Source organism: Gopherus evgoodei, chromosome 13 (assembly GCF_007399415.2).
Source record: "Gopherus evgoodei ecotype Sinaloan lineage chromosome 13, rGopEvg1_v1.p, whole genome shotgun sequence".
NCBI classification, from domain to species: Eukaryota; Metazoa; Chordata; order Testudines; family Testudinidae; genus Gopherus; species Gopherus evgoodei.
The window spans coordinates 19,879,628-19,903,660 of record NC_044334.1 but is presented as its reverse complement, the minus strand read 5'-3'; the positions used below and the strand labels follow the sequence as shown (position 1 = coordinate 19,903,660).

Below are 24,033 nucleotides of genomic sequence, written 5' to 3'. Positions count from 1 at the left end.
TAAGACAGAAAAGCACTTGTTTGTTAGGCTCACACCATGCCACTTCCTTCTAAATCTTTATTAGTTTTCTATATGTAGAAAACAAAAGGAATGTGAACACACTAGCAAGGAACCATCATTTGTGACAGTGCACAAAGTGCAGGGAAGGGCAATTTGTGCCATGGTCTGCTAACAGGCAGGAGATGTGCAGGTCCAGGAATAGCCTCTTTGCTCACATGGGAGTGCCCTATGCGAAGGTGGAACAATTCCAGCCCACATTAGCAGCATTCATGTCATAGTAGTTGATGTAGACTCTGTAAAAACAAACAAACAAACAAACAAGTAGATATGCTGACCATAACATATGTTAGCTTTCATGCACTAAGCAATGGGGAGGCGGGGGGAAGGAGAATCACTCCCCCTCCCACCCTCCAAGGGATGTGGTTTCACATTTTCCATTTTAATTTTTAGAAAAGCTAGCAAGGTCTTTACCAGTAAATTTTGGCTTACGCCCAAAAGCTGCACCACCCACAACTTCCCTTCTCCAATACTTTACCAAGCACTGGCAAGCTGCGTTTGCCTAAGCTCACACCCTCCAGCACACTCCCTTTTCTTCCTCGCATTTCCAAGCTCTTAGTTCTTTAGTTAAAAGATGTCATTTTAGTGACGTGTCTGGAACTGCAGGAGAGATCAAAGGGTTTGAGTGCTGCAACTTTTTGCCAACACCAAATGGCCTCTTCTGGCTGACTGCAGCTCCCAGCTTCTCCACACATAGGCAGCAGCAGCTTTCTCCTGCTGTTTGCCACTGAGCACACCTGCTCTATTTCCTTGCTGGCTGACAGAACTGCAGCTGTTTGCCAAGTGCTAGCATTCTTCTGGGTCCCTTTACCTACCTTCCAGCTCCCCATCTGCCCAATGATCTCCCTTCATGCCTGACCAAAAACAACAAAACCCAGCATTGAATATTATATGTGTTCATCATATTTCATCCTAACCTCTGAGGGTCTGATTATACTGCATTAGTCAGCCATTTGGGATTAGAGTTAGTCTATTAGCCCAGTAGTTCTCAACCAGGGGTATGTAGAGGTCTTCTAGGGGGTACATCAACTCATCTAGATATTTGCCTAGTTTTACAACAGGCTACATAAAAAGCACTATTGAAGTCAGTACAAACTAAAATTTCATACGACTTGTCTATACTGCTCTATATACTATATGCTGAAACACAAGTTCAATATTTATATTTCAATTATTTTTACCATGTAACTGTAAAATCAAGTAAGCTTTTTTCAGTAATAGCATGTTGTGACACTTTTGTATTTTTAGGTCTGATTTTGTAAGCAAGTAGTTTTTAAGTGAGGTGAAACTTGGGGGTACACAAGACAAATCAGACTCCTGAAGGGACAGAATAGTCTGGAAAGGTTGACAGCCAGCCTGAACCACATTAATCCAGAAAAGGCCAATTCATGGAACTAGCACACATCTTACAGATTTTACAACAGTTGTATCTCCCTACTCAAAATAGATACTGTACTTCACTAAAAGGCTTGCAAGATGAAGGACTTGTTCAGTTAGGAGTCTTATGCAAGAGCCCTATTTGCAGTATTTTACAGAAACTAGCTGAAAGAAAGCTGGAGAAAAACCCCTCAGGTGTGAAAAACAGACAACAAGAGAACATAAAGAATACAAAAAAGTAATGATTTTAGACCAGCTGATAACTGGAATGTCACTCTGGTGCAGCCTTACCTGTCTGCAGGTATGTGCAGCTGTTTAGTGAGCAGGTCACACAGCAGCTTGGTATAGCTCTTGTTCTGCTGTCCTCCTATCTTTCCAATGCTGTGAAGGCTGCAAAGGGCACAGGGATCCGTGGAGCCCCCGAAGGACATAAGCTGATCAGCTGCAATGTGCACAGCTATGTACTGCGAAACAAATCAACAACCGAAGATCAGGTAATATTCCTCTCTCTCCTGATGTCTTTACTTGGAATCCAGAGAGCAGGCTTGTTTTCTGGAATTAGCTACTGCAAGCACAAATGGTGTTTACTCATACACATTTGTAAAGCAACACTGCAGTAGTACAGTACCGTAGTCAGACATGTAGTGATTTAGCTCCCCAGCTTACATTTTTTCCTTTTTTAAAATAATTCTGTAAAGACATCTTCTACTCCTGCAAAGGTGTAGCGTTCCTCCTCATTGAGACTAGTGCCTGAATCAAACTCGCTCTCTAGCCAGTTGATGTTTAGCCATTGGTGAGGGCTGTAACTGTTAGCCTCTACACAAGTTGTAAGCAGGAGCACATCACGGTGACCACTCCAATTGCTCCCATAAATCTGTAACATTTCAAGGCATCTGTTGTCTAGTAGATTTAGCACAGATCAGGGAATCAGGAGGGCTCTGTTCTCTTGCTTGCTCTGCCACTGATTCACTGGTGGTGTGTACACTAGCCTTTTTGTTCACATTTCACACTGGTGCAACTCCAGCAGTGCGACTGCAACTCATAGAGTGCTCATGGAGAAAGACCATTGGCATCTGGCCACTTCATCTCCTAACCCTGTTTAGGGGCATGTTAAGATAACAAGGTGATCAAAACACTAATAGGCTGTCCACTCTGATACTCCCAGAGCTTTAGCTCCTATTATAGTAGCATAAGTGGGAAATTTAAAGACAATGCTAGCATTGATAATAGCCACTGGATGACCTTGGGCAAGCCAATTAGCTTCTCTATACTTCTGTTAAGTGGAGCCACATACCCATGTTTGTAAAGTGATTTGAGAGCTATGAGGACCAAGAGCCTTTATATGTGCTAGATAGTAGATAGACATTTTTCTGGCTGAACAGGATTTGAAACTGTATTTATTTTTAAGATGAATTCCCTGCAGCTGCCTGTGTCTGGCACACTCTCTTTTACCCATTGCGGCCCTCTATGACAGAAGGTTTTTCCAACCCACTGGGCCTCATTGCACCCCAAATCAGTAAGAAAAAAAAAGTGACCTCACATAATATTAGTCTTCTGTACCCATCATTCTTTAATAGCAAAGGCCCACTTTGATCTGGCTTTTGTGGACATCAGTAGAGAAAACTACTTGGTGAGAACAGCATGCTGGGTTAGTAAGAAACACAAGAGGTTTGCATGATGAATATTCCTAATCTATACTCCCATTACAGTGAAGCCCTACCTATTCTAACAGAACAGTTCCCTCCTACAAACACACCTAACTCTGGTAGACAGAGCTAGCTTAGTTGCTTTTCTAGGAGATAAGCATGGAAGCACCCCCTCCTGTACCTACAGAGCCAACACCCTGGCCTTGCCCATGAGGGAGAAGGGCTTCATTGTGCAGTGTCACTTCTACATATTAGTCAGAAGCACATTCAGTTATTCCATTGGCGGCAGAGAAGAAGAAACCAACCCCCATCGGGGCCATGCCAGCGAGCCTCCATGTGCTCGCTCAGTCCTTCCAGCCTGTCTGCCTCACTCCCAGGCGACCGACTGCACAAAAAGCTGCCTGCAGCAGTAGAAATTAGAGGTCTCCCCTTTTACAGGGAGAATCGTTACAAGAGAATCATTTCCGTTTCCTCTAGATTAGAGAGGAAGCATCGAGGAGAACACCACCAAGGATTCAGTCTAACTGCAGCATCCTTACACTGTACAATCTGCTCTCTCAGCTGCAAGTTATAGACATGCCCATGTGTACAGCGCGGGGGTGGGAGGAGAGTTAGCCTCCTGAACTCACCTGGGCAGGCTTGCCTGTAGCCTTTGCTAGCTGCTGGGTGATCTCCCCAGTCAAGCTCTCCGGCACTGCATCCTTGCTCACGTTGGTGTTAATAACAAACATGGGCATCTTGAATCCTTGCAAAGAACTTTCCCTTTCGACTAAATCGAAAATCTCAGCCTACAGCTGCTCCCTCTACCGCTGCTACAAAATGGAGCTGGAGAGAAGAGAGCCTGTAGCAAGTCCCTCTCACTGTGCTCTGAAATACTGCTCATGTGATCTGTGCTGGACCAGATTCTTAAAGGGACAGCAGCACTCAAAAACTGCTATCTGCGGATAATTTTGGCAACTAAACATTCAGTTAAGGCATATTCCTGGTGCACCTACTGGGTTTAATGTGTTTATAATTTCCCCTCTCCCCTAGATTCCCTACAGAGTTCTTCCCATTTCTTCCTTTGCTCAGTCATTTACTTTATTATATATTATATATTATTATTTAATAATAATAATAATAATAATAATAATAAAATATTAATATTATGGTAACACCCAAACACTCTCATAAGGATATGATAACCCTTTGTGCGAGGCACTGTATGAACATAGGCCCTGATCCTGCAAAGACTTATGCTTGTGAATGGTCGCACTGATTTCGGTGGGACTACTCATGGTGGTAACGTTAATTACAGGTACGTTTGCAGGATGAGGCCAAAAAAAGACACAACTCCTACCCTGAAGATGAGCTTTTATTTGCAAAATAAATGGCATCCCTCTGCATTTTTTGATATAAATGTGTATTTGGCTTTGTCTGCTTTTTTCCTGTCACATAATGCAAAGCATGGTTTATTTCTGTGTTGCTGGCATGAGTTAGTTCTTCAATTCTTCTCCTTTGCTTTTGACTGTTAAATAGAGAATGATCCATTTCTTCTCAATGCTATGATTTCCATACCATGTTTTCTTGTTTGAACTGAGTTACACTAAAGTGGTCTATCTAATCCTGGCTTATGGATGAAGTGGAGCTGCTTTACATACAGGCCAAAGGCTGCTTAAGTGATGAGCGCTCTGCTGGGCTGTGTGCTGTGATGCACGTAGCTTGCCCTGCACCTTGTGTAGTCATTTCCGTCAGTGCAAAGAGCATGTAAAATGCTGTTGAATCAGAACGGTAGCATTTTACCCCTAATTTGCACTGGTTAAATGACTCTCAAAATGGAGGACAACAGAGAATCAGGCTCAGAACCTCCTCCAGCCTTGCCTACACACACACACGCACAATTGAAAAATGACTTAGTTCTTGTATTTGTAGAGAACCAGCCAATATGTAAATAATGATACAACTGAGCATAGACCCCTGCTAATGAGCCTACAGTATTGGTCCGGAAAAACAGTATACAACAAATAATAAGATGGCAGGGTCTGGGCTAAGAAAACGGGGAATGTTTTAAAATGTTTTAGTAATACTATTTTTAAAAAGGACACACTGTCCCTATTATTCCCTGCAGTTGCATAAATCATCTCCCTCCCTGCTGTCTTACCTCCAGCTCCCTGAGGGATTTCAGGCATGGAAGGGTGGTGCTCCTGGGAATTCATGCAATACAGGGGATCATGCCGCAGCTCATGACTGTGTTGGTGTCACTAGGCATAAATCTAGGTAGCTTAGGAGGGTGGACAATCACGAGTGTCAATGAAGCCCTCCTGCTCAGGCCTCAATGAACCATTGTTCCTCCATGTTAAACACTTTGTGTAACCTAATGTACTAATAGCTGCAAAAATGTAGTGTTAGCAGTTAGTTTTCGGTTGTAAAGCCAGTTCTCTGCTGTAATACATTAAAGCTAGGCTAAAGCACTCTCAAGGCCGTTTTAAGATAAGTATACATGTCTCAGCAGCGGAGGGGGGGGGAGGAAGGGGGAAGACAAAAGACTGAATGAGAAAAGATACTGCAGCTGGATGGGAAAGGAGGGGGGAGTGAGAGATCAACTAGTCAGCACGAAAAAGTTTCGTAGTAAACAACGGGATATAAAAGGAAGAAACTGCTTGTTTTAGATGTGCAGGATTTGAGATTGTTATTTCTCCCTTGCACCTTATTTGAACTCAAATAAACTTGGTTGTTTGCTTCTCCACCCTGGTGTGTTCATTGGCGCTACGCACTCTGGGCAACGAACCCCACTGTTGCTTGCCTTGGGCACCCTGTGCCGGCAACAGCTGCACCCCAAACATTCTCACATACCTTCCCTGGCCTGCCAACCCCCAAACTAGAAAACCTCAGTCATCCTGCAATTCTTGCATGGAGAGTATCTATGGTCTCTGGTGATGCTGTGGCAGTACTCTTCTCCACTTTGGCAGGTCTAGGGGGAGGTTTCCCTTGCACAATGAAGGGCAATATTTAGCCCTATTTGTATCTCAGATGAAGGGCTTGCATGTTCACTAAAACTGCTCATCTGCATGTGTAACCTACCTGGAGTGTGTATATGTTACACATACACACAATTTTTATTAATTCATTTTTGGATACACAGCATGCATTTTAAAATGAGACCCGAGTCTTTTATTCTTTCCTAAGCATCACTACATACAGTAGAACCTCAGAGTTATGAACACCAGAGTTATGAACTGACCAGTCAACCACATACCTCAATTGGAACCAGATATACACAATCAGGTGGCAGCAGAAACAAAACAAACAAAAAGCAAATACAGCACAGTACTGTCAAATGTAAACTATTTAAAAAACAGGGAAAACAACATTCTTCTTCTGCATAGTAAAGTTTCAAAGCTGTATGTCAATGTTCAGTTATAAACTTTTGAAAGAACAACCAGAACATTTTGTTTAGAGTTATGAACAACCTCTATTCCCGAGATGTTTGTAAATCTGAGGTTCTACTGTATTTTATAATTAAAATAATAATAATGACCATCTTGGGAAAGAATGTGTGGAAGAAATAAAGATGCTGGGATCTCAAATGGTTTGAATTTGTACAAACAAAAATTAATCAGGTTCAAAGCTCTAATGATGTGTGACGGCTGCCGTGGGCAGAATGCACCTACTGGTTTTTTTTTTAAATGTAATGCAGGACAGTTAGACCCAGATCCTCAAAAGGATTTAGGCTTCTAACTTCCTTTCTAATCTTTTTTGTCATTGGCCATTGCTCAATTGGTGAAAAGGGGATGGGAAAAGGTTTGTCCATTTGCTGTCTCTGCACATTCCAAATCCTAGGATCTGATATTGGCCTCTTGTAGTAGATGTGACCATAGTTTCTAGAAAGCAGCTAACTACCTTCCTGCAACTATGTTTTTTGGTGTAAGTACAATTTTGGACACACTTTTGCTAATACAGATACAGGGACGGTTTGCAGTGCAACCCTACCCTTTAGTTTAAGTGCACAGACTGATTCTAAGAAAGGGCAGTAAGGCAAAATCTAAAGTGGGCTGAGAGTCATGTTATTCAAACTATTTTGTAATACAATTTAAAATCAGTTCAAGCTAATCTGTTTTAAACTGTGTTAGACTGGTCAGCATGAACAGGCCAAAAGCATGTCTAAACTTAGTTTAGAAGCTGTGTTCTAGCCCAGATTTCTACCTAAGTTAGAACAGTTTCTAAATTCATTTTTTAACTTCTCAACACTGGCTGACTTGACTAAACTGTGTTTAAAGGAACACTCTTGTACTAAAATGTATTTTTAGGAAGCACATTTCCTTATGTATTGTCACAGGGTAGCTGGCCCCTTTAAGGGGAGTCAGAGCTCAGTCTACCTATAACTGACATCTTTAAGGAGAATGAGCCAATCTTGGCCCACCTGCCAATTAACTGCCTAGGTGGGTGGTTGGAAGCAAACTTTTCTAATGAGCACCTGGAGCTGATGAGAGGTTACCAGAGTGCAGGTGAAGGGTACTTCTCCAGAGAGTGAAGGCTTCTAAGGAAAGGTAGTGCTTAGATAGCTGCAGGAAGTCTAGTTTGTGAGGAGCTATGGATTGTAGGCTGTAAGGAGAAGAGCTGTAGTTGATATGATGGTCCTGGCTCCAGTGAAGGAATCAGTGTTGAGAGAGAGAGTGTCTAGGTGTGGGAAAGGGTGCTATTTGCTATGGGGGTGGGGAGTTACTCTTACTTACTCCTTGACCCTTCCTAGGTCTCTGTGTTCTCTTACATCTTCCACTTCTTGCTTGTCCTTCTCTCTGCCAGAAGACTTTGGATGTGCTCATTAGAAAGATCAACTTTGCCTCCCCCAGAATCTTTCTTAAATGATGTGCTTGGTGTGGGATTAGCCTGAGATTGAGTTGGAGGTTGCCTCCTAGTAAAGATGCCTGGAAGAAGATCTTTATTTGTTGTCTGGTCTGTTAATATCTGAGAGTCTCAGAAGTGGGGTTGGGTTTGGTTGACATGTAAAAGCCTTGGCTAACTTTATTGATAACTGAGTTGGGGGAAACTATGGTAGAGTATCCACAGTGCTGAAAGGATGTTTGTGTTGGAGAGAAGGGGGTGGATGGCCTGTGCCTTTTGTACATACTTTAGATCAAGACCTGAATCAGTTTAAATGACTGACTTTTTACTACTTTTATGCTGTTTTCATGAAGAAAAATACCAGATCATGTACATGGGAAGTAGACTAGCTGGAGTAACTCTTGTTTCTAGTGAGTTTGTAGTGCTGGAGACCCTGAACTACTGCAATGTTTGGAAGCTGGTGCTAAAGGGGGATGGTTATTTGTTTAAAGAAAACTTCCATTGGAAAAACTCTCATGATAGAGCTCGATGTTTTGTGCTTGTTTGGGTAAAACCAGTCTTCAGCTGCTATACTGATGAATATAAATCTTTAGATGGTTTCAGGCAGGAGACAAGCTTATTGGTGATAAATTCACTTACCCAAAAACCCTGCACCACAGCTGACAATATGTATTTCTTCAAAGGCTAACTAGCTGCACGTTCAGCTAAACAAAGCTAGGAAGGCCATTTCCAATCTGGTGACTGTGGTAATGATACACAAACATTGACCAGTTTCTGTTGGCTTTATATTTATGGCTTAAAAACCCCAAATGCCTACATTTTGGGCCAGATTGGACCAGTCACGTTCTTTAAACTGAATTAACCTGAGCAGGTTCCTCAGCTAAAACTACCATCGAAGTCTGACCATAAAGTAATCTTTTTAAAATTGCTTTGAGAATTAAGTGCCTGGTGCAGATAGGCTAAACTTTGGCTAAATTTCTTTTGCCATTAATCAGGCATTAAGTGCTGAGCTCACCTCTTTTTCTGTGGCTTTGTCTATGCAGTGAAAACTCAAATTTCCCCCTAATACTAGCAGCTTGTGTGAAATCTTGTGTAGACAGGTTGCTGCTGCTGAGATTTAATAAGTCAACTAATCTTACTTGGAGCAAATCTAATGTACAATTAAGAGGTATCTCTCATACAGATCAACAGAAAGTGTGTCCATCTTCCCATGTCTCTGAAAAGTAATAAGGCTCACCCTCGGCATTTTTTCTAAGTCTTTACTTCTCTTTTACAGGTATGGTGCAGAAGAATGTTAAAGCAGCAACAGGTAAGCATGCTACTAAGGAATCACTGATCCTTGAATTTGCGGACGCAATGCAGAAAGTATGACTAGAACCATGGTGAGCACTAATCACAGAACTCAGTAAAATTCTAGTCCATGAATAACCTGTTACTTTACATAGGCCTTAAGCAAAGGTGGTACGGTTCCAGCCTACATTGGCAGCACTCATATCAAAGTAGCTGATGTAGATTCTGAAAAAGAAGAGAGATGCTGAGAACAGAGCCTGCAAAACTTCTGGGTTTCACTTAATGAAATTAACATATTTACAGTGTCAAATATCCCGGTAATCCTGAAACCTTCTCCAGATTTTACTATCTGAATTACATGCCCTGTAAACTGTCAAGCATCTGCAAAAGCTTAATATATTCTCCTTATCTTCCTGTCAATTTGTACATATCGTTTCAACTTACCTTAAAATTATTCACTCTTAAATAAATAAACAGACATTGTCTTGTTTCTTTGGGCCTACGTGCAGGAAGAGCAACAGAAATGCTGCTTTTCTTTTGTAAAAATTCTGATGGAAACAGGTTTAAAAAAAATAAATTACTCTGCTGTTTGTTTGCATCCCAGATCCTGCATTGAAAATGCAAGTGCATGAGAACCTGAAAGTGAAATTAATAAACTAGCAAGTGATACTGACTAGTGCAATGTTGCATTCTGGAAGATGAGATGTGAAAAGCAAACAGAAGTAGTGGAAAGTTATTTACATTTTTCAACCCTTTATTTTTAAAAAATATGGCTTCTAAACTGACAGAATTTCAACTTTTTCTTCAGTTTCTGTTCTCATAGCATTAATTTTGTTCTCTAGTAGTTAGTCAGGTGGTTGTATCTAATCAGTTGGCCATGGTCACATACTAGCTGAACTGAGATGTTCTGCACCAGAACCTCCTACCATTTGTGCTAAAGGGTTATCCCCTTCCTATTATGACAATTGGCAATACAGAGTTTAAATATTTTTTACTGTCTTCAAATTTGTTTAAAAAGTGTAATGCAAAGAGCTATGTGGTTTGGGGTTAGTAGTTAACAGATTTGGAGATCCCAAATCAGGCACACTGTAGTACAGGCTCACCTGTCTGCAGGTATTTTCAGATGTTTGTTCAGAAGATCACACAGCAGCTTGGAATAGTCCTTGTTCTCCTGCTCTCCTATCTTGCCAACGCTGTAGAGAAAGCACATGGCGCAGGGGTCTTTGGAGCCATGGAAGGACAGCAGCTGATCAGTAGAGATCTGTAGTGCTAGATACTGTGAGAAGAAAATTGCTTTTCTTTGTCATTGTTGGGGAGATTTTTCAAAGGCACAAATTACACTTGGTTGCCTAAATCCCATTGACTGTTAATGGCAGTTTTGTACTGCAATACCAGTTTGTGCTTTGGGATTCTCCCTTGTATACAATTTTTTTTTAACCCTAACTTCTTGTTACATTCTTGGGTGCATTCAATACTAGTGAGGAGTTGCCACCCCTTGACCTGTAACCTCAAGTGCCTCACCACTGTGGCTCCTCTACCTGGGTCACTCACCCAAAGCAACAAGTGTGTGCTGTCTATATAGTGGGCAACCCTGGTCCAATGCTTTTGGATCCCGGAGTCTGCCTGCAATCCCACAGATTTCCACTGGCTTCTACTGGCCTTAGTTAACAACTGGTATGGTGACTCCACACACTCATAGCCCTGAATTTTCCCAAAAATCCATTTTGATTGTTCCAGGACTGGACATATCAGAGGGATATTAAGGTTTGCTGGCCTTCTAAGGAGTCAATATCTAACAGCTGGCTACTTTAACTGGAGTTACCAAACTGTTCAGTTTAAATACAGCAGTAGATTTTTTTTTTTAGATTTTAAAAATAAAACAAGCTTACAAACAAATATGACTTTAAATGAATTCAAATATGAGTTAGCAATGGTTACCTGCAAATAAAAGTGAAACCACCCACCTAAAATTTAATCTAGCAAATTTTGGTTCAAGGCTTTGTTTAAGATGGACTTTCTCACCCCTAGTTTTCCATTAAGAGGGTGACTGACTCTTCCTTGGTCAGGATCTCACCCTAATGCCCAAAGGTGTTTAGGTGAAAGAACTTGGGGTTCTCTATATAGTCTAAGGAAGCCTCAAAGTGGATTATTCTGAAGGATTTCCTGCTCCTCCCCCTGCCATTAAAGCTCATTTGAACTGTGAGGTAGGTGACAGAGCATGGAGCTTCCTTCATGACCAGACTCCTCATTTTCCCCACTTGTTGGCAGGAAACAGAATAACTTGAATTTCAGCAATCTCCTCCCTCTGCTGTCTTGAGGACCCGGTTTATTAATTATATGTAAATTGAGGTAAACACATGTTACTTGGTTAGGATAGGCCTTTTTAACAGCTTTTGCCTACCTAAGCAGGGCTGTCTGTTTTTGACCATATACTAATGACCTCACACAGGGGGACTTCATTACTTTCCATAAATATTGCTACACCCATTTCACCATGATATTAGTGGCAAGTAAATCTAGTTGTCAAATGATTCCTCAAAAGTGTACTTTGTACAAAGGTTACAATAGAGTGTAGGGTGTGACTGCAGGGGGTGCTTGTGACATTGCACTCCATATGTTTATGAATGTGAATATAATGTAACTGGAATATGCCTTATGCAAAAGGTCTCTTGTAAGGTATCATTACAAAGCTTATAATCTACTGTGTTCATCTATTTGTATGTATCATTCTTGTATCTAAAACTAGAAATATGAAGTATTACTCTGAGGTCCTATTGTAGTGATATAAAGTGTGGGCAATTTAATCGTGGTTTTAGAATCTTGATGGCTCCCATTGACTAGGACAATCGGTTGTAAATGGCTCTGTTTACTTGCAAGCCTGTGTTTGTATGAGTCAGGCTGAGAAGAATGGAGACTTGGGGTCTCACTGGACATGTGACCACGTCACCTGTACTGGAATCCATCTTAAACCTGGTGCTTTTCCATGTAGAAAGAGGGGTGGGGACCCAGAGAGACAAGATTCCCACCTTGTGCCAAAGCCATAAAAGAGGGTGAAACGGAACAAAAGGGGCTGCTAGTCATGAGCAATCCCCTAGTTACCACCTGAGCTGGAACTAACAAGAACTATATCAGGGAGAGGATTGGGCCCAGACTAGGAAGGAGTTTAGTCTGTGGAAAGAAGCTTACTGGGACATCTGAGGGTGAAATTTACCTGTAATTGGTTTCTTAATATATGAGGCTTAGACTTGCGTGTTTTTTGTTTTTATTTTTCTTGGTGACTTACTTTGTTCTGTCTATTACTTGAAACAACTTAAATCTTACTTTTTATATGTAATAAAATTACTTGTTTAACACCTGGGGGAGCAATCACTTTAGGTTAAACAGCTGTGCATATCTCTGTATCAGTGTTATAGAGTGTGGACAATTTGTGTTTACTCTGTATAAAGTTTTATGCAGAATAAAACAGATTTCTTTGGGGTTTGGATCGCATTCAGGGCTGGGTGTTGGAGACAGGAGTACTTGCTGAGCTGTTTTCAGTTAAGTCTGCAGCTTTGGGGGTATGGTTCAGTGTCTGTGTTGCAGCAGGCTAATGTGTCTGGCTCAACAAGACAAGGTTCTGGAGTCTCAAGCTGGTAAAGAGAACGGGCTCAGAGGTAATGTCAGCACATCAGGTGACAGTCCCAAGGGAGTCTCTGTGCCTAAACCCATCACAATGCTTTTGGTCACATGTGCCATACAAAACTTCTAAAGATAGTGCTGCTAGTCACCCAACTGGACAGTTATTAATGAGCCAGGGCTGCTTCTAGCATTTGGGCTGGGTGATGCTACCTTCATCACTCATCGATTGTAGAACTGTTTTCTTAGAAAGCACTACACTAAGGCTGTGCAGTGCAGCAGCTGTTGTCCTTGCCAGTATTAAGTTGTAGGAGATAGCTTAGCTCTCCTTCCTCACATGTGGGGCATCTCTTCCTCCACACCCACATAATTCTCCCTAAAGAATACACAGCGAGGTGAGATGGGTTTTGATTAAATGTTAGAATCGTCAGGATTAGTTTCCTAATAGAGGGAAATAGGTGGCACTAAGCTCTGCCATTTTGCCTCCAAGGAGCAGGTGTCCATTAGACCAGCCATGAAAATAACCCCTTGGTAACAAGAATTAGGGAAGGAGGGAGAGTGCCAGCTATTTACACACACTCAGATACAGCATCAGTATAGTGAGAGGTTTGAAAGGGGGAATTAGCCAAATGATTTTAACTGCTTAAAGGTAAAAAGGAGCTGAGCTGCTACAAACCCAAAGTGCTGCCCTCCCTTGTGCATATGGGCGATATGATGGGAGGACTATTGTCAAACAGGGGTGCTTAGAGAGGAGGGCTAATGGTGCTTATATTTGCACTTAAATTCACACTTTCATTTTATTCAGATGACAGTCACTCATGCGCAGAGAGGCAACACAAAGCTAGTGCACCACTTAAGTCCTCAGAATAGGGTTTAAATCCAATTTACGTGATACAGAGCCTCTACAGTGGGATGAGTTTCTGGAGGGATTTTCAAAAATGCTTTATGGTCAACCTTCCTTTCGTTGAACTTAATGGGAGCAGTGCCAGACTGATACTAAGTATTTCTGAAAATCCCACCGTAGCCCCCTAAGTGGAAACTTGAGCATGGAAGTGTGGGCTGTGGATCTCTCACTTAAGCACACATTTGTAAGATGGATTCCTGGCATGTTATGGTGCTGATAACCCTCTCAAGAGACACACAAATCTCTATGTCAAGGCCTCCATTTTATTCCTAAACTTTTACTCTGAAACACAGAAGGCACAGACTCTCTTCTCATGCTTTTTTCTCCATAATGCCAACAGCAGCAGACCACAAAGTGAAGCATGTGGAATGATGGGGTTAATTGATTTATATCCTCCCTTACCAAAAATAATAAATTAGTGCACATAACTTGAGACTAGAATGCACCATTCTAAAGACTTTTGCTGCTGGGGGAAGCTGTAACATGTTATCTGACATACACACGTTGGAACTGTTCTCAAAGAGTCACTAAGGGCCAGATTTCAAAAGACATTTGGGTACCTAATGATGCAGTTAGGCATCTAATGTGATTTTTCTAAAGTGTCCAGGGCCCCAGTCCACAAAGGTATTTTGTTCCTTAAGCTGCATTGAAATCCATGGGATTTAGGTGCATAAATACATTTGAACCTCTGGGTATAGGTGCCTACCTCCCATGTCCACTAACCTGCAATCTGTTCCTTTTGTTTCCTGTTTCTGCATCAAATTTAAATACCTCATCTCGCCTTTAAAGGTGCTGCTTCTGCCTACATCTCAACCCTTGTTTCTGCCACTGTGTACGGAATTGAATTGCTATCATGAAAGACTTCTGGAAGTGCATCATTCACTTAACAGCCACAGAGAGCTAAAGCTTTGTTATTTTTATAAAATAAAGATGTTTATTAAAAAGAATAAGGAAACATTAAAGCTTCAGTTAAATGTTATTTCCTTTTATTTATATACTCCAATGCCCACCTATTCTCTTTTAAATTCAGCACATAGACAGGGTTGGTTCTAGGCACCAGCAAATCAAGCACATGCTTGGGGCGGCACATTTTCAGGGGCAGCATTCCAGCCATCTTTTTTTGTTTTGTTTCGGGCAGCAAAATCCTAGAGCCAGCCCAGGCGGCAGCAGCACGTTGTGCGCAGGGGTGCCCTGGGGATGCTGCAGTTTGCGCTGTGGGGGAGCTGTGCCTACACCTTGTGGCTGGGCTGGGCAGGCTCCGAGTGGGGGACACTCGGCCTGGGGGCCACCCCACAGGGCACACAGAGCTGCTTGCAGGTGCCGCAGGGCGGCTGCCCCCCAGCGCCACAGCTGGGGCTGGGCGAAGCAGCCTGAGCCACCCAGGGACTGCGGCAGGGCGGCCAGCAGCAGCAGCGTGGTCATAGAGGGCGGGGCATTGCCATGCGGGGTCTGTGTCCCGCTCTCTGGGGCTTCACTCCCTCTGCGGCTACCCTGCCCTGGCTCCTCAGCCTCCTGCCAGGGCAGTCCCCCAGCTCTGCCCTCCTAGGTCCCAGCTGGTCCTGGAGGCAGGAGCTCTGGCTGGAGGGTCCCTGGGCTGAGGCACGGCCTGGGAGCCCCACTGCTTATCCCAACCCTGCCAGCACTGGACCAGCTGGTGGCGACGCGGGAGTGGGCAGAGTCAGCACTGGTGGGGAGGAGCCCAGGAGTGGGGCGGGTGGGGGTGCGGGTGGGGTGAAGAGCCCAGTGCTGGGGTGGCAGGGGGTGTGGTTTGGGGGGCAGTGGTGATGGGGGGTGAGAGCCCAGAGCTGGGGTTGGGGGCAGCCAAAATTTTTTTTGCTTGAGGCAGCAAAAAACCTAGAGCCAGCCCTGCACATAGAGGAATTGACCTGAGAACATATGTCCTCCTTACACACATTTTTTTGATTCTGCAATCAAACTAATAAAACTACTAAGGAAGGGAAGATGCCCTCAGTTTCTCTTTCAGGTGTAAAATTGAAAGCTTAATTATGACCAATTATATACCAAGTTTATTAATTTTTTTCATTTCTGATCATAAAACCAGAAACATCAAGGTTGTTTCTCTAGTATGTCTGTGCAGGAACAATAGCTCCCAGTGAGCAAAGAGTTAACAAGTGATCTTCCTCATCCCCTTGCACAGGCGCTCAATAGAAGTGTGGCTGCTTGGGAGACTGGGGAGTAAAATGTCATGAGAGTGATCAAGATCCATGCACAGGGCTCCTGGGGTAGCTTGAAACTCAGCCTGGAAGCTGTTGTTTTGTAATTTAACTTATTTTTTTCTTATGAATATCTCATGAGGTAGAGAGTTTGACTCAGCAGAACAACATGCAGTCAGTCAGCACTCTGCCAATTCATAGCAGCAGAGTAAATAGCATGCCCTGATACTTTATTGCTTGAAAGGATGTTCCTAGGGAATCACACTGCAGTTTTGAGGATGCAAATTCTCATTCTATTTAATGGACTTCTAGCTAGAGTAGTGGGGAAGAGAATCTACAGAGAAAATATTATAAGAGTGACCATTGCTGTGTACTCTGGTTTAAGCAATAGGAATGGAGAAGAAAGGATTGGCTTTAGTGATGATACAGAAGGGAAAGTGGCAGGAGTTACCCAAAGCCTGAATGTGGAAGAAAGCTAAGAGAACTTGAAAATTATACTGACAGTATGACCTCAGGAGATGGAGAGAAAAGTGTTCTCAATTGTAAGAGAAAAGGGCAAGATCTGGGAGGAAAATATAAGTAGTTTGGGATATAGTAAGCAAATTAATTCCCAGTGTAATGTCATTGACTTTCCTGGATTTACACCTGGCATGAATCTGGCTCACTGAATTGACTCAACTGTGCCATCAAATAGTGAAGCTAATATTAAAGTATTTCCAATGGTACTGTGGTAGCTAGTCATGAGATTGGCTTGTTCAATTGGTTTTAAAAAGAACTGAGTCTTAGAAAGGAAAGTGAGACTAGTGGAAAATGAGCTACAGGTAGGAATTAGTCCATCAGAGCAGAAGGTCCCACATCTGGTGACTATTGGTAACTTAATCAGATTACAAATGAAGTGTTAGAATGCTCAATTTCAATTACTAGTATCAAAATCCTGGTCAGGAACACCCCTAACACACTACTACAATGGGTGGTGTAGCAAGCTCTGGCATCTTTCTTCTATTGTTTGAAGATATCTTCCTAGAATGGAATAAGGAATCCAATTTTCTAAAATGCTCCTCTGCTAATGAAAAGGTGTCAGTGTGTTACAGTACTTGACCAAGCTGTGTATTATTCATGAAAGCTGCTGCTGCTTTAGGGACTGGAGAGGGTAGATCATGTTTTAAAATTATTTTATTAAATTATGGAAATGTTTTACATCTTTCACTTCCATATTAATATGGATGATAGTGCTACCAATTAGTTTTGAGTGATGAATTGTGACGAATACAGTCTACTCTGACCTGAAAAAGTTGAGAATGTCACCAACCAGTTTTGTAGCCATTTCTTTAAATTCAATAAACAGGCAACTTGTGCCTTGCTTTTCATATAAACTTCTCTAACAGTCTTCTAGTAAACATCTGATGTAATTCCCAGCAGCTTTTTGGTGTTAGTGAAGAAAACAGATCCTTGCAAAGCTCTTGGGAGCAATAGCTATTTAAAAGTGGAGTTTTAGTACCTTGATGTTGATACTGCAGTCATGGATCTTTGTGTGCTAAAAAGTCCCCATGGGTTTGGTAATGAGGCCGGCAGAGAGTAGTTTGGTACTGGCTACTCCAATCACTTCTATTAGGACATGACCAGAAAGCTTGTAATGAGACACGCCATGCTTTTTTGCCTTCACTAAAACTTGAAAATGATTGCCTTTTATGACTTGTACTTACTATCTAGCAGGTCAGCTTTGGTTGGAGGCAGCAAGAATGTACATGTGAGTGTCTCCTTGTTTCTGTTACTGCTTGATGGTGCTTCAAAAGAAGCTGTGTTTATGCAAGATTCTTGCATAATTACCAAGGGTTTGGCAGATTCTCCATCCCTAGCACTTTTAAAATCAAGGTTGGATTTATTTTTAAAAAGATCATTCATTTTGAACTAGAGCATATTTTCGGAAAGTTCTAGCACCTATGTTAAATGGGAAGTCAAACTAGATAATCAAAGTGGTCCCTTCTGGTCTTGTAGACTTAAGAATCTATGCAAAGCAGAAGCTTGATGGACTGTGTTATTTGATACTAACAACAATGGTTAAAAGTTGAGCAGGTCAGATAGAGACATATTTGTGAATAATTGAAAGATTGCCCAACTTCACAGCAAATATTATATATTATGAATTCAAACATCAGTAGTAAAAACTTACGCAGCACGGATTCTAACCGTAAAACTTCCTATCAAATGTTGTAAGCATATATTTCATCTCTATTCCTCTCCCCCCGCAGTGGCTGCCTATCAGCGAAGCACAGCAATTAAACGATCAGGCCTTACCCAACCCAACCTTATAACCCCGACCTCTGATTCCTAAACACTGCTGTTTCACATGGAGACACCTGAGACAGAAGCTGGCTGTACTGCATTGTACAGCAGGCATTTATTTCCTTTTCCACATTGAAGATAGTTTTGTTTTTTCTAAGTGTTCAGTATAGAGAACAGTTGCTTCTGGAAAGAGGAGCATGTTTATACAAAAAGCAGTTTTGCATTACTATTTCAGTTGTGTTTGAATAACAATTCTTCTCCCTCACCATTCAGTTTCTGCTTCTATCTGCCTTCACATCACATTTGAGATTTCAGTATGTGGCTATGGAAAGCCACATCTCATTCAGAGGCACTGGCTGAGATATTAAAGTTGGTTCTTCTCTAAACGTGACTTCCTGTCTAGAGCTGGGCAGAAAATGCCATCTCCATCCAGACCCCATGAAAAATTGATTTTTTTGGTCAAATAATTAAAAATTTTAGTTTCTGATGAAAAATCAAGATCTTCCATATAAAACAGACATTTTCCATGGCAATTCAATTAGTTGAAACTCCAATTTTTCATTTAAAAAAATTTTGATGGAAAATTTTCAACCAGCCTTAATTCTATGGTCTCATGTTCATTGTATCTCTCTGATTTCATGTAAAATTGTCAGCCTGCAAACAAAAAGTTGTCTTTTCTAACTGCCAGAAGTGCAAACTCAGCCAGAGACTTGGGTCCTGAAACTCAGGCTGGGTTCTTTCTTTCTTGTACATTATCACCAGAAATAAAGACACTAGAGGCCAGGGTTTAGTACCTTATTGACAGCTCTGCAAATCCATCATCTTTTAGTGTGGTTGCACATGAGAAATGGAAATCAGAATATGAAGGCAAAAGGGTTGCATTTGTGTAATTGAGGGCAACATTTGACGTACAATATGGGATGTGTGAGAAGAAGAGAGCTCAGCTTGACTCTAAGTCCAAGTTGAGTTTGCTGGGCTGTTAGTTGGAAAAATGACTCAATTTAGCAAATCTCACATGGAGTCACACACACTGAATATTAGCCCCATTTATACCATTGTTACAAAGTCACTTTTCACAGAAAAGCTACACTTCAGTCCGAAAGCTGACCCTTACCATGTTTACCTATTTATATTTAGATCATATTTCTTATTTCCCCATCCTGTTTTGACAAGACTGAAATAAATGTCTTACCCCTCTTCCAAAAATGTTAAAAGGATGTTTGCATGTTCTAAGAAACATTAGATGCTATTTTTCCTGCTCAGATAACTGAAAAATGGCAAATCTAAAGTTTTAAAAAGAAACCAGGGACTTAATCCTCAAAAGTGGAAAAATTTCTCTGAAAATATTGGCTTAAATCTAGCTCTGATGTACAACAGGTTCAGCTCCATGTTTGCACCCACTTACACTTCAACTGATTTTGGTCTTCTTGGTTTAGAAATAATAGATGTGTTTTGAAAATATTGCTGAAAATCACATTCAGAAAGTACATTGATACATTCAGAAAATTGCAGTGAGTATGCACTGGGAACTTCACACAATGGGCTGCATTCTAGATTTACACTGGGCTGACAGATCTGAATAATTCCTATCAAGTCAAGATGAGAATCTAGCCCATTGAAACAAATATTACATTTATTTCAATTGTCATCCTGTATACATGGAAAGATTCACAAAAAGACACTGGGCCAAATCCAGAATTAGTATTAGTAGGGACAATTCTGTTGACTTCAACAGTGGCATATCAGTTTATCTGAATTGCACATTGGAGTCCATTTTTCTTTATTTAAAAACAAATTCAATGCAAAATTCCATGTCAGTGCAACATAATGGTTGAATATTTCATGCCAAAAAGTCAGGAAAGTCCATGTCAGAACTGGGACTACAATCCAGATCTCAGGACTTCATATGCAGTATGTATATTAGTTGTAGAAAAACCTACATTAAAAGGGAATTTGAACACAAAGTCAGGAAATTGTTATGGTTTCCACATCAAGTGAATTATTCACTTTTCTTCTGAGTCATCTTAAATGTTATACACAGGCTGTTCAGGCCTGGAATTGTTTTAGGTAGGGAGGTGTGTGTGTGTGTGTGTGTGTGTAAATGGAAGGTTCTAAATACTGTTACATTTTTTAGGAATTCAGTGAAGTAACAATAGATGTCTTATTCAAAAAAAGAACACATGGAAATACCTTAGCGTATACAACATTGTGCCTAGATTATAAATACAGTAATTGTTTGAACCTTTCTGCTTACCTGTGCCGGTTTGCCCAGTGCTTTTGGTAGTTGCTGGGTGAGCTCTTCTATCAAGCAATCTGGTACATTATCCTTGCTCACATTTGTGTTAATAATGAATTTAGGCATCTTTTGATTACAAGAGCCTTTTTCCAGCCTTTGTTAAAATCCTCACTGAAGCTCGTAATCCCTATGCTGTTTCACAGTATGCCTGTTATGCTGCTCACTCTGCTATAAAAAGCCCCACAAATGCATAATAATTAATTAGGATCTCCTGACAGTCAGCAGTTTCCACCCCACCAGCAGTTCCCTTAGGCTGACCTGTTGGGGTTAGTAGAGAGGAAAGAGGCTGGCTAAATCATCTACTGGACTTTATGTTAATGCAAGTAGGAACTGTAAATATATTACAGTGGGGAAAATGTGTATTTTTCACTCATAACAAACACAGATTTTGTTTCAAGTTTAAACAATAATTCATTTTTGGATATAGGCCAAGCATGAAAAATACTTAAAAAGTGAATGTTTCAGAAAGTTACAAGTGTATGAGAATAGGGGATTATAATGGGAACTGTTTTGCGATGTTAAGTATAACAAAATGTAGAAACTTTCCATAACTGTGGGTTCTGGGAGCACTTCACATGAATAGAATACAAGAAAATAGCAAATGCTCCTTGTGTTATGTGGGCCTGGCCAAAGTCAATGGGAAGACTCCTATTAACATCAATGGATTTTAGATCAGGCCTTATGACTTTCTCTTTCAACAGTGCAACATTTGCTAATCTTAAAGAAAACGACTAGTCCCTGAGTTCTTGTTCTTCATGCCATATGCTACAAGTGGTCCCATGCAATCAACAGTATGAGAAATCAATGGGAATTCTCATAGTGTAAGGTACTACACAGATGAATGTGGGTGGAAAAATTGGGCCAGTGTGACTTTTGTCCCTAACGAGGATTGCTGTCCACCCGAATGTTCCTCAATAAGGTTATTTAGGGGACTGATGGGGAGGGGAAGAGGGTGTGTGGGTGGGAGGGCATTTGAGGTGAAGTGTGTGTGTGTGTGTGTGTGTGTGTGTGTGTGTGTGTGTGTGCGCTTAGAATAGAAGGTGGGTTTTGGGGGCCCAATAGGAGAAAAATGGAATGAATTCTTCCCTGAGGAGAAATAATAAGAGTAATGGTGGATCTAGGCCCCTGTAGCCCCTCCGTGCACAAAGGGCCCCCCATTGCCTTCAATCAGGGAGTAAGGCTTAGGGCCTGGAAATGCCAGCCCCCCCGCATGTGTGTGTGGTGGGACATACAGCTCTAGTTCCTCCTCATTCCATAGTTTTCTGACTGCTGGCACCCAAAAGGTTCTTCCTACTAGACCAGTGGTGGTTGGTGCCTACTGGGAATCTTTGTGTTGGAGATCAGTAAATTGGCATGGTCTGAAGAAAGCCAGGAGGAGACTATCTGAAAGTGAATGGTATTAGTGCTGCTGTTCTTGGAGCTCCCATGGGTTCTGCACTAGCTCGTTGATTCAGCAGCCCTCAATGTTGTTCATAACAAAAGACACAGGCTCGGTTTGGTGGCAAAGGTTCAGCCAGGTTTATTTTTGACAAGGCACGGTCCTAGTGCCCAGCTCAATGGTTACAGGGTATTAACACATGTATGCCTGCAACAAGGTATTAGCTCGATCAACATTATGTCGTCCCCATGGCCAATACAAAGATGCCCCTCCTTCCAATCTTTCAGACATTGATACAAACAAGTTATGTATTCCATTCCATATGTTAGCTACCCTCCTTGTACCTGCTAGTTCAATCCTCATCTGTTATCCTGTCATTCCTTTCTTATTTTACAAGGGGTCTGTGTGTTCCTGTACTACTCTCTAGGATTTTGTTGATGTAGTTACTTGAGAGTTCAGGGTGCTGTGTATCATCCTCTCAGGTCAGGAATGTGCTTACATGGGTAGCTGATACCTAGTGTGTTAGTATTCTGCCAAGGCCTATTTTGATTCATACTTTTATCTGTCCCTATGGCTGCAGCAAGGCCTACATTGGGGCAAGGGAAAGAGGAGTGGGATGGGGAGGGGATGGAATGCAGCACTGGTGAATGGTCAAGCTGCCTCCTGAGGGGAGGCAATTAGTGATCTCCTTCCTGGACTGAGGCTCCACTTTGAGAGGAATAACCTCCACCATGATCTACCTGGTGAGAGAGTGACTCTCCTACTGGGCCATTTGGAACTGAGCCAGAGAAAGACATCCCTCCAGGCCACCTGGCCTGTGGCAAAGGAAAGGGTGGGATTAAGGAAGCACCAGCGAAATGTCAAACTGCCTCCTGAGGGGTGTCATTAATTCCCCCTCCCCCTCCTGGGATGAAGGACCTGCCTGAGGAAAGAGAACCTGCCCTCCTCCTCTCACCATAGGCTGTCTACAACTGAGCTAGACAACCACGCTCCCTGTTTCCCCTCCCCCCCTGCACTTCCAGGCTGCTGGGACTGAGGGGAGGGAAATGGTGGGGGGGGGAAAGGGCAGCATGAGGCAAATTAATGACTTTCCACCTCATCTGGAGCAGCTAGTGACCTCTCCCAGTGCAGAGAAGTGCTCCCCCACCATGGGCTGCCTGCAGCTGGGAGAGGGTATCCTCCTAGTCATCACTGGGGAGCAGGGCCCCCACATCTCACTTTCTCCTCAGACTCTTCTCTGCTATTAATTGTGAGAAGATCCCTTACCTAATCACACCTGAGGACTTGGGGCCTAGTTGGGTGGCTGAGGGGACAGTGAGAGGATCACCCTCTCCTGTCCTTCCTGAGGATCCTGGTCCCCTGAGAGGAAGCATCACAGGGCCCCGTCCTGAGCAGACTGCCTTGTCCTCAGGGATGCTGCAAGATGCCATGAGGCTGGATCAGATAGCTGGAGAGACTCTCATGATTGTGTTACATTTCAGGTGAATATCCTGCTTGGCAGGGCCAGCTCCAGGGGTTTGGCTGCCCCAAGCAGCCAAAAAAAAAAAAAAAAAAAAAGCCAAGATCTGTCGCAATTCAGCGGGAGGTCCTTCGCTCCGAGCAGGAGTGAGGGACCCTTCACTGAATTGCTGCAGAATACGTGAAAGTGCCGCCCTTCTCTGAAGTTGCCGCCCCAAGCACCTGCTCGATAAGCTGGTGCCTGGAGTTGGCCCTGCTGCTCGATAGGGGGTGGGACTGTGCCCTAGGTGGCAGTGGTTTGTCTGAGGTGTTCCAGGAGCCATTCCGTATCAGAGTACTCAGTCCCATGAACTATGGGGCATTCCCGGTCTTCAGGATCATAGAAATTTCAATTTGAATTACCCCAGCAGTTTTAGTTGGATATGTTATTCCTCACTTCCCCTCCTTTGTGTTCTCAGTCTAAGAAGAAAAAAATGTTGGAGGGACTTCTTCAAAGACAGCCTTTGTCACAAATGTTGTTGTCTGACGAGAATTCAGTTCTCATATTGTTCGTATAGCCATACATAATTACCTGCGTCCACTCACCCTGAAGTGTAATAGATGTTGCATGTGACGAGTTGGACCACAGAAACTCCTTTGGAACTGCCACCTGCTGTGCCTAGACTGCCTCTGAGCCTGTTTTCTCTGCCAGCTTGGGACTTCAGTGCCTTGCAGGGCTGATCCCAAAGATATAT

General features: G+C 42.4%; 2 protein-coding genes across 2 annotated transcripts; both read right to left on the bottom strand.

The window, feature by feature from the left end:
• Window positions 1-19: 19 nt before the first annotated feature.
• LOC115661143 (macrophage migration inhibitory factor-like) lies at window positions 20-3,954 on the bottom strand. The gene is made up of 3 exons (XM_030583355.1): window positions 3,710-3,954; window positions 1,726-1,898; window positions 20-293 (listed from the first exon to the last, which is right to left on the bottom strand). Exons 1-3 carry the CDS (start codon window positions 3,815-3,817, stop codon window positions 227-229), a joined length of 348 nt encoding a protein of 115 aa, XP_030439215.1. The 5' UTR covers window positions 3,818-3,954; the 3' UTR covers window positions 20-226.
• A 5,326-nt stretch (window positions 3,955-9,280) lies between these two features.
• On the bottom strand, window positions 9,281-20,552 carry LOC115661026 (macrophage migration inhibitory factor-like). Its single transcript, XM_030583144.1, has 3 exons — window positions 20,422-20,552; window positions 10,295-10,467; window positions 9,281-9,416 (listed from the first exon to the last, which is right to left on the bottom strand). The coding sequence occupies exons 1-3, from the start codon at window positions 20,527-20,529 to the stop codon at window positions 9,350-9,352; spliced, it is 348 nt and encodes a 115-aa protein (XP_030439004.1). The 5' UTR covers window positions 20,530-20,552; the 3' UTR covers window positions 9,281-9,349.
• Between the last annotated feature and the right edge of the window lie 3,481 nt (window positions 20,553-24,033).

Excerpts from the sequence above, each read along its gene's own strand:
- LOC115661143 (XM_030583355.1), bottom strand. The coding sequence starts at position 3,817 with ATGCCCATGTTTGTTATTAACACCAACGTGAGCAAGGATGCAGTGCCG. Across the intron at positions 1,899-3,709 it reads CTACAGGCAAGCCTGCCCAG|TACATAGCTGTGCACATTGC; the intron begins GTGAGTTCAGGA and ends TTTGTTTCGCAG. Across the intron at positions 294-1,725 it reads CTGCACATACCTGCAGACAG|AGTCTACATCAACTACTATG; the intron begins GTAAGGCTGCAC and ends TTGTTTTTACAG.
- LOC115661026 (XM_030583144.1), bottom strand. The coding sequence starts at position 20,529 with ATGCCTAAATTCATTATTAACACAAATGTGAGCAAGGATAATGTACCA. Across the intron at positions 10,468-20,421 it reads CACTGGGCAAACCGGCACAG|TATCTAGCACTACAGATCTC; the intron begins GTAAGCAGAAAG and ends TTCTTCTCACAG. Across the intron at positions 9,417-10,294 it reads CTGAAAATACCTGCAGACAG|AATCTACATCAGCTACTTTG; the intron begins GTGAGCCTGTAC and ends CTTCTTTTTCAG.